The 10,953-nt window shown below is 41.7% G+C and overlaps 1 protein-coding gene across 1 annotated transcript in view; it reads left to right on the top strand.

Annotated features, from left to right (window-relative positions):
- The first annotated feature begins 231 nt into the window (after window positions 1–231).
- LOC139409099 (ceramide synthase 1-like) overlaps window positions 232–10,953 on the top strand; it is a 49,290-nt gene continuing 38,568 nt past the window's right edge. Inside the window, exon 1 of the mRNA XM_071153796.1 lies at window positions 232–1,562. Coding sequence (XP_071009897.1) covers window positions 1,308–1,562 — 255 coding nt within the window. The 5' untranslated portion in view covers window positions 232–1,307. The remainder of the gene's footprint in view (window positions 1,563–10,953) is intronic.

The following is a 10,953-nucleotide window of genomic DNA, read 5'->3' as shown; positions in this document are numbered from 1 at the left end:
TCTCAAGGTTTAAAAATCCTTATTTAACCTGCCTCCTTCCCTTCATCTACACGGATTGAAGTGGATTGGACATGGAGTAAATGCATTTCATAGTATTTGAATGTGTTTTCTGGAACAGTCGACATCTTGTTGATGTGCATCGTTCTGCTGTTACATGTTGCGCTGTCGCTTTAAATTATCTCAGTTTAAAAAAAATCCCAGTACTTGAAAGTAGTGGGCCATAATTACGTCAGCTCCTCTGCTTTTTTCTTCATTCAATTAGTTAGAATGGTTTTAGGTGCGGGTGCTGAACATTATAGTCTTGCCGGTAAAAACGTTTACTAGCACTACTTTTAATATTGTAACCAGAGAGGTTTCAAGTTCCGTGTGGAATCATGTTCTACATTGATTCCCATTAAAACAGCACGCATTTTTCTGTCACTTGTCAAGACGCAGCATCACAGACACAGCATCACAGACACCGCAGGACACGACTAGCAGCGGAACGACAGAGGAAGGCGAACATTGTGAGGATATCTGGTCTTTTATCGGGGTTATTGGTTATTTTCTTAGTATTAGAAATGTTTCAGGACCACTAGTTTGGTATCTGGTAGGAATAGGTTATTGTAGCTGATGAAATGACGAAGATATGTTATATAAGGCGAATAACGGAGATCAGACAGAATTTAACGTTGGCCTCACAAGAATCGCATGTGATACCTCGACTGTACCGCTCTCTAGTATGGCACATCTTTAGTTTAGGTAGCTATCCAGATAGCTAATAATACTTACTGGATTTGTTTTTCTTGGCACACGGACGTGATTTTACAGTTACATCTAATCTCTGATAGATTCAACTAACGTTAGTTTGGTAGCCGTTTTAAATGCTGGTCTACCCGGTATTGTGTACATTTAATTTAGCGCGCAAGTCGGCTAACAAGCTAACGTTAGCTACATAATAAGAATTACCAAAATTCTGGCCAATGTTTACTAGGTCATAGAATACAGTAGCTTGTAATTCTAATAATTATAGCCAAGTAATTAACGTTGGCTATTAAATAAATCCACCCGGTTTACCCATGGTTTTTGTAGGTTTATAATCCAATCAGACATAAATGATCTTCATGTGAAATGAACCCACGTCCTAATTTAGAACAGAAAGAATTAACATTAGGCCACTTGAGACTAGGTTAAGCTGCTATATAACTAACTAGATACAGTAGTTTGGACGCGTCGGGATCTTGCCTGGCTACCTCCTGTACAAAGAAAACACGCAGATCATACTGTCTGTGGCAGTTTTCTAAATCGCCGTTTTCCGTGCGGACACAATGGACAGTCACACGGATGATGACAGTATGAGAGTCGGGGAGGTGGAACCCATGCCTGGCTATACGGGTCTCCTAACGAGAGCGTCTACTGTGATGCTCAGTGCCTTGAGAGACTGCAGCGCGTGCGGTCTAGAGCTCTCTAAAAGGACGCTCCTGGATAACGCTTATATTACATGGACCGAAATCGGCCTTTTCTTCATGTGCGCCGTTATGTGGACGCAGATACGACGGGGACTAACAGAATGTCTGTTCAAGGTAGATACACCCCCCATACCCAGCTTTCCCCTCAATCTTGCATACTATACATTCACATACACTTTTCTCCACGAAATACATGAATTCTCTCTTTACTTCAAGAACCATGAGCCTCATTTTCGTTCCCTAATTACAGGAGCCTTCTATCAGAGTTCAGCCTTCATTGGGTGTTTATAAAGGCGTTCATGTCACATGTTTCATATACCTTGCAATATAACTGAAATAAGATAACCAATGTATTTCAATTATGGTGAATTACAATTTTACTTTTCAAGCCCACCACAGGTTATTATTTAACACTGGTCTGTTTCTCTCTGGTATAAAATCATAAATTATTCTCCTTGCTGAATTCAACAATTGTTGTCTACTGTACTGGGGCTTGTCCTCCTGACAAGTTAATCTTGATGCCCATCAAATTGAATCATATGATGAATACCTTCATTCTGAGGAAGGCCTACACGCTACACTCCGATACCTTTAGTGTCTCAGTGTGTGTCAACTTGTAGTTCCCAACCAGGGGTTCTAGGAACACAGGGGGTCCTTGAGAACACTAATGAGACCATAGGCTTAATGGTAAAATGCACATGAGAGGGTACTTTAGGCACGGGCAGGGCAAAATTCACTGTTGTAGCCAAAATCAAGATCAGATACCAGGAAACTGATTCAATAAGACTACGGAAACCCTTCACCTCAGCTAATGACTCTGCAATAAAATATTAACTCCCGGGTTACAAAGACCAGAGCAGAGATGTGGCAAGCAAGCTTTGCTGAGGAGATTAAGGACACATACATGTGAACCACAGACAGCACCTTTTTTCTAAGAGTGTAGGCTATCTAGAACCTCAAAGGGTTCTTCGGCTGTCCCCATAGGATAACCCTTTGAAGACCGCGTTTTGATCCAGGTAGAACCTTTTTGGGTTCCATGTAAAACCCTTTCCACAGAGGATTCTATCTGGAACCCAAAAGGGTGCTCTTATGGCGACAGCCGAAGAACCCTTTTGGAACTCTTTTTTTCTAAGGGTGTATAGCCTCCCTAATCATTGGTGATTGGCTTAAGGCCGTAGACTGATGAGGAAATCAATGCATGTGAGATCTACTACTACAGTAGCATTGTCTCTCAAGCTACTGTCACACTCACACAAGCGGGTTAAGACAGTGGTTTCCTGGCGCGTGCTCAAACAATCATCAAAAAAGCAATATTCAGCAATTCTAGGTTGTTTTGTCATTCATTTTCGAGTAGCCTAGTAGCTAGCGTCTCTTTTTTATTTTTTCCCCACACACATTCAGTCAGTTATCCATCAATGAATGTGTTACACACCATTAGCATATCTTTGCCTGTCAATGAATGAATACATTCATAATCCTCCCAGCTTTTGGCTCCATGACAGTAGTAGGGGACTCAAGGCTCTGCTGAGAGATGCACAGACTCTGACTCTCCCGCCTGGGGCATCATTTCAGCTAAACCAAGAGTATGGCAAAGTGACATGGGAAGGGGTTTTGTATTCAGACCCTTTGACTTTTTCCACATTTTGTTATGTTACAGCCTTATTCTAAAATTGATTAAATAAATGTTTTTCCTCATCAATCTACACACAATATCCCATAATGACACAGCGAAAACAGGTTTTTAGAAAAATTATTACTTAAAAAAAACAGATACCTTATTTACATAAATATTCAGACCCTTTGCTATGAGACTCGAAATTGAGCACAGGTGCACCCTGTTTCCAGTTTGGAAACATCAAGACTGTTCCTAGAGCTGGCCGCCCTGCAAACTGAGCAATCGGGGGAGAAGGGCCTTGGTCAGGGAGGTGACCGAGAACCCGATGGTCACTCTGACAGAGTTCCTTTATGGAGATGGGAGAACCTTCCAGAAGGACAACCATCTCTGCAGCACTCCACCAATCAGGCCTTTATGGTAGAGTGGCCAGACGGAAGCCACTCCTCAGTAAAATACATGTGACAGGCTGATTGGAGTTTACCAAAAGGCACCTAAAGGACTCTCACACCATGAGAAACAAGATTCTCTGGTTTGATGAAACCAAGATTGAACTTTTTGGTCTGGAGGAAACCTGGCATCATCCCTATAGTGAAGCATGGTGGTGGCAGCATCATGCTGTGGGGGTTTTTCAGCGGCAATGACTTGGAGACTAGTCAGGATCGAGGGAAAGATGAACGGAGCAAAGTACAGAGAGATCCTTGATGAAAACCTGCTCAGGACCTCAGAATGGGGTGAAGGTTCACCTTCCAACAGGACAACAGCCCTAAGCACACAGCCAAGACAATGCAGGAGTGACTTCGGCACAAGTCTCTGAATGTCCTTGAGTGGCCCAACCAGAGCCCGGCCTTGAACCCGATCGAAACATCTCTGGAGAGACCTGAAAATAGTTGTGCATTGATGGTCCCCATCCAACCTGACAGCGCTTGAGAGGATCTGCAGAGAAGAATGGGAGAAATTCCCCAAATACAGGTGTGCCAGGCTTGAAGCGTCATACCCAAGAAGACTCGAGGCTGTACAACAAAGTACTGAGTAAAGAGTCTGAATAGTTATGTAAATGTGATACTTCAGTTGTATTTTTTTTAAATACATTTGCAAACATTTCTAAAAACCTGTTTATGCTTTGTCATTATGGGTTATTGTGTGTAGATTGATGAGGGAAAATATTATTTAATCAATTTTAGAATAAGGCTGTAACATAACAAAATGTGGAAAAAGTCAAGGGATCTGAATACTTTCCAGATGCACTGTATATCGATTATCACGTTGAAATCAATAGCTCGGTAGGGGGAGATGAGGTTGCGTGTCCTGTTAAAACTAACACCGCTCAATACCCACACAGAATATAGGAATCATTTTTACATCACTGGTTAGAGGACAGTTTGTAGAAGACATCTAGCTACATTTTGAAGTGATGCATTTTGATTCAAGTGGGTCGCCAACGTGGTAAGTGTAGCGCAACACTTTTTGGTTAATCCCTTCCATCGGTATCATGCTGAAATCAATAGAACAGGGGGCAAACGTTTTGGAGTGTAGCACGTTTTAAACTAACTCTATTCAAAGTCTACACGGAAACTTGAAATAACCTACACATCGTTGGTTGAATGAGGACTTGTAAGAAGGCTTATATCTATATTTTGAATGTTGAATGTTGATTTCGGGAGGCTGCCACCACGGGAAAGGGAAGAGACCACTATTTCTGTTAGTTAACGTAAACCCAGGGATGGGCAACTTTAATGTAAAACATTGTGAGCAGAACATTTTAGTGGCCCCCCTCTTGCCAGCAGAGATTTTGTAGTTTTTGTTTCAGAGTTAATTTCCTGCAATTCTACACATTTTGCCATGGGATGGAGAGGAAAATGAACTGTTTTACACTTAATTTCCTGCAATTCTACACATTTTGCCATTGGATGGAGAGGAAAATGAACTGTTTTACACTTAATTTCCTGCAATTCTACACATTTTGCCATGGGATGGAGAGAAATGTTTGCTGTTTTTGATATGATATCTGAGTGAGACTGACTATCAAAGTCATTGGGGATCCCTCATCCAGTAATTTGACCATGATAAGTTTAGATAGTTTAGCGGCCAGTCAATTTAGAAATCTAAAATATGTTAGCTGTCATGGGCTAATTGAGTGACTATCAGTGACTGACATAACAAAATAAAAACTGCTGATGCACAACCAAATTTCGAAATTGCACCTTGTGTATTCTACTATTCTAACTCACAACAGTAAGTTGAGTGAAAAGAAAATAGGGGTGGCCACCAGTTGCCCATCCCTGACTTAAATTAATCATGATGAGGCATAGGATATCAACAGTGTAAACAGTTGGCTGCTTTTTAAGTGATTGTTTGTCAAATCCATGTCTTGGTGTGTGGCCAGCGACTTTTATAGAGAGACCGCATCAAATTTGCTGTGCCATTTCATAAGTCCTGCGCATCCCAGCGTGTGACAAACTCAACAGTAACAAAACAAAGATCTATTTTAAGCAATCAGTCTTATGTCATCACGATGACTATAAACCTTTATAATAATATCACCAATCTGAGGTACAAAAGGATGTGTAATTCCACTCAATTCTTTGAGGTGAAAATGTAAGTTTGTGTAAGGTAGTAACAAACGGTCCAATTTCCAGGGAAATTTGTGGAATATACAATACTTTAATATGGCAAAATAATTCTATGTCAATTTAAAGTGATAGTATATGTTGCCCACTCAAACAATTTCACACTCATTTAACCATTTACAGAGTAAAAAAATGCTCTCAAACACAATTTAACCGGGTACTCTAGACTAGCCTCTCCATAGTGTCTATGCAGCAGCCTGATCGTTTGACATCCCTACTAATATGACTTGGAGTGGCCTTTGGTTGCTGGACAGTAAAATAACGTTGATTTGTAAACCAATAGAACATGCAATAAATGCTGGTTCCAATGGTATGAAATTAATAGAATTTGTTTTATTTTTCACTAAGCTCGGCTACTTTGAAACAAGGTATGACATGCTTCATAAAATGACATAAAACATCCAAGTTTTAAACAATTATGTTTATGGTTAAATAGTTCCTAAATGCTGGCTGCCTCCGCTGAGATTCAAGGTGGGTGATGTGCTGTGCGCAACAGGCACCTTCCTTCACGCTCAGGTCACGTGACCATTTGATCTGCACGAACTGTGCCTCAAGTATGTCGACAGAATAAAGCATTTCGTCGTTAATGTTAATTACACTTCATTATCATTTGTCAAACATGACTATATTAAAGTTTAGGCTATATTAAAGTTTGACAAAGTTTTGTTGGCGACTCCCTCATGTCCGCATTGAGTTGGACATGAGGCTGTATGCATATCACCTACACTTTGACTTGTAGGCTTTTTTACTTACAGTGCCTTGCAAAAGTATTCATCGCCTTTGGTGTTTTTCCTATTTTGTTGCATTAAGACCTGAAATATAAATTGATTTTTATTTGGATTTCATGTAATGGACAAAATAGTCCAAATTGGTGAAGTGAAATGAAAAAAAGAACTTGTTTCAAAAAATTCAAAAACGGAAAAGTGATGTGTTTTCACCCCTTTGCCATGAAGCACCTAAATAAGATCTGGTGCAACCTGTGTCACTTGACCTGTCACAGGGTCTGCAACACCACTAAGCAAGGGGCACCACCAAGCAAGCGGAACCATGAAGACCAAGGAGCTCTACAGATCAAGGTTGGGTTATAAAAAAATATCAGAAACTCTGAACATCCCACAGAGCACAATCAAATCCATTATTAAAAAATTGAAAGAATATGGCACCACAACAAACCTGCCAAGAGAGGGCCGCTTACCAAAACTCACGGACCAGGCAAGAAGGGCATTAATCAGAGGGGCAACAAAGAGACCAAAGATAACCCTGAAGGAGCTGCAAAGCTCCACACCGTAGATTGGAGTATCTGTCCATAGGACCACTTTTAGCTGTACACTCCACAGAGCTGGGCTTTACGGAAGTGGCCAGAAAAATGCCATTGCTTAAAGAAAAAAATAAGCAAACACGTTTGGTGTTCGCCAAAAGGCATGTGGGAGTCTCCCCAAACATATGTAAGAAGGTACTCTGGTCAGATGAGACTAAAATTGAGCTTTTTGGTCATCAAGGAAAACGCTATGTCTGGCACAAACCTAACACCTCTCATCACCTCGAGAACACCATCCCCACAGTGAAGCATGGTGGTGGCAGCATCATGCTGTGGGGATGTTTTTCATCGGCAGGGACTGGGAAACTGGTCAGAATTGAAGGAATGATGGATGGCGCTAAATACAGGGAAATTCTTGAGGGAAACCTGGTTCAGTCTTCCAGAGATTTGAGACTGGGACGGAGGTTCACCTTCCAGCAGGACTATGACCCTAAGCATATTGCTTTAGCAACACTCAAGTGGTTTAAGGGGAAACATTTAAATGCCTTGGAATGGCCTAGTCAAAGCCTAGACCTCCATCCAAATTGAGAATCTGTGGTATGATTTAAAGATTGCTGTACACCAGCAGAACCCATCCAACTTGAAGGAACTGGAGCAGTTTTGCCTTGAAGAATGAGACATATCCCAAGAGACTTGCAGTTGCGGGTGGTGAATAGTTATGCACACTCAAGTTTTCATTTTTTTAGTCTTATTTCTTGTTTGTTTCACAATAAAAAATATTTTACATCTTCAAAGTGGTAAAGTGTGTAAATCAAATGATACAAACCCCCCAAAAATCAATTTTAATTCCAGGCTGGAAGGAAACAGAATAGGAAAAATGCCAAGGGAGGTGAATACTTTCGCCAGCCACTGTATGTACATGAAAAATATATTTGAATATTATTCAAATTGTAACGGCTGTCTTGGGAAGAAGGTGAGGAGGACCAAGGTGCAGCGTGTTAAGTGTTCATGATGATTTTAATTAAAGAAAGCACTGAACACTGAATCAAAACAATAAACGATGACGTGAATTTACAAAACCGAAACAGTACAGTGTGGCCCAAACACTCACACGGAAACAAACACCCACAAACCAAAAGTGAAACCCAGGCTACCTAAGTATGATTCTCAATCAGAGACAACTAACGACATCTGTCTCTGATTGAGAACCATACTAGGCCGAACACAAAAACCAACATAGAAAAACAAACAGACTGCCCACCCCAACAAACGCCCTGACCATACTAAAACAAATAATAAAATAACAGAACCATGGTCAGAACGTGACACAAATGTTGGCCTTTGATACAATTCTGATCGGTGTAATTGTTTGATATTGTGATTTTAGTGTGAAATCTATATTCTTCTTGTCCGACAATTATTTTTGTAACTTGCCCCGGACAAGAGGACAAGCGTTAATGTTGAGCCCTGATGTCAAGTCAAACAGCAGTTGCCTAGCCAAAGCCATCTACTACAGCCAACTTTACCACTGCACTGTTTTGAGAAAAAGCCAAGTTGTTCCCTGCAGCTGCGTCGATGTGCTCTCCAAAAAAAAAACCAGCCATACAAACAGCCTTCGGTCTCGCTTCCAAGCGTCTGCATGGTCCTAACGTCAGCCCGCGAATCCCGCTAAACTGCATTTGCCTTTAATCGGAAATTGAATGATTTTGGTGTTGAGGGAGGTTATGACGACTGCCATACCCTGCCGTGGCGCCCCTGTCTCTCGCACTGTTGGGGTTGACTGGGAGGTGCTCCAATGTCCGTTCCAACAGATGTGGCTCACAGCTCATTATTAATTTGGACATTTGGCTGGGTTAGGAGTAAAGCTAAATGCTATATCATAGGCCCCATATGTTGGCTCAGATGTGGTCAGGGAATGGGCGGCTTTTTCCTTTTAGTCACAACTACTATGGACAGACCCTGGATGAGAAATGGCCGAGCCTTTCACAATTAATTACACTAGTACAATCTGATGCAACACTATTGGGGTATTTCTCGAATTACGTGTTTTGTGTGTAAGACGCACCCAAACAGTGATTGAGAAATGCCAAGGGATGTAAATCATGTTAACGAAAATTAGCATCGAGGGACGCATTGAGGCTAAACTATCTAGCTTTCATCTGAGGAATGGGTGTCACCGTGTACTCCAATATAGCCCAACAACTTCAGCCTCTCGTAGAATTAAGGGACACCATAAATAAAACACAAGGCTTTTTGAAATCTCCTGGGTGTTCCTGTTCTACTACTCCCTTAAATATTTGAAGCTATCAGGGGACTATTCCCACAACCTCTGTCTCTGTGGCAGCATGGGTATATAAAGAAGCGTCTGAGATGGAGGGGGAGTAGAGAGAGACAGGACCTACAGTGAACCCACTGACTGACTGACGGACTGACTGACTGACTGACTGCCTCTCATGCAGCAACAATAGTCTCTCTAATACAACAAACCCCCGACCGACCACACTGTAAAAACTCTGGGCACTAGTTACCTATAGACTAGGACTAGGACTTTTTTTTTTCTTCCTGTGCACATGGTCAGGAAAAACTCCTGACCCTGAGAGTATGATATTGTGTCTGACATTGTGGTCATGTGGTACATGTCTTCACATAAGATGGCCTCTCTGACATTACTGTGAAAAACACCTTTTTTAAGGACTTTCTATTTGGAGGATATAGACGCACACTGTTGAGCTCTGATTGGCAGATGGCTCAGAGCTGTCAGTCACCTTCAGGCTTTGTAGTTACTGTTGTTATTACACTGTCTTAACTCGGTCACTGCACTGCACCGAGGGCAGAGGTGTCGGCTAAGAGGACTTGGGCTCAGACAATAAACTGTAGGGCCCTAAAGGCTCTCTGTATCAGTGTTTGCCTTGTGTAAAACATTGGGATGCTGTTTATGATTAACTAACACTTACACTTGGTGGTACTGTTATTTTATTGCTATACACCTGCCTATATGACAAGGAGTTCAGTGTATGATTGTGTGCGGGTGTGTGCTTGTCTGCCTTGACTGTCTGTATATTTACTAGTGAGTGTGGGTGTGAAAGTGCACGATGCCTGACTTCCACTTCCTGCTGCTATAGAGCTGCAACTGGGGCCAGGGCTCGGCTAAGCTGGCGCAGCACACCCAGCTCTTATTAACGGGGCCAATTTCGGCACTGATACATGGCCTGCCTGCTTCTCCACAGCCACAGCCTCTCAGGATCCAGGCAAACGTGACAAGCCTAACTGAAACGCACTCGGCAGCAGTTTATAACCCCTCTTATGAATTCCTGTCTACCGCTCGCAGCAAATACATGTACTTGACAGTGTTAGCCTGGTTTTAGAGCTTATCAGCATTGGGCTATGTTTCAAAACCACTTGATATAGAAGGCGCCTTCAACCACAGGTCTTGGATCAGATCCTAATGTAAACCATTTGGGAATGGGAAAATAATATAATCTGACCCTGTATCAGTGGTTAGGGGCAACTACCTACTGACTCTGTCAACATCTCTCCTGACTAACTAACTTCCTGGTTATTCTAATTTCTAAAACCGTCTGACATGAGCCATGACAAGTCACACATACAGGCTTAACGACTATTGTTATCAAACTGTAGTAGTGTAGTAAAACTATTTGTCTTGATTAAAAGTCCCAGCAGCCCTCAATTAAAGAGATGATCCTTACATCCTCTCATATAAATATTGATTAAGTGTAGCCGGTCTCTATATAACTGGCTTTAACAAAATAGCGTATGAAGAAGCAGACAGGAACTAATTTATTATGATTAACTAAACAACTCCTATAAATAACTTGTGTTTACCGGCTGTCTTTCCCCTGGCAAGCTAGAATGCACAGCCTTGACCACAACAACAAAACATGTCCCTCTGTAGAGAGACAGCACATTGTGGCTGTCAAACTTGGCAGAGCTCTGTAACCCCAACAACAAGGCTACTCTATGACAATACGATTGAGAAGGCAAAGG

The sequence above is a fragment of the Oncorhynchus clarkii genome, chromosome 5, assembly GCF_045791955.1.
Source record: "Oncorhynchus clarkii lewisi isolate Uvic-CL-2024 chromosome 5, UVic_Ocla_1.0, whole genome shotgun sequence".
Classification (NCBI taxonomy): Eukaryota; Metazoa; Chordata; class Actinopteri; order Salmoniformes; family Salmonidae; genus Oncorhynchus; species Oncorhynchus clarkii.
This window is presented reverse-complemented; position numbering and strand designations above follow the sequence as displayed.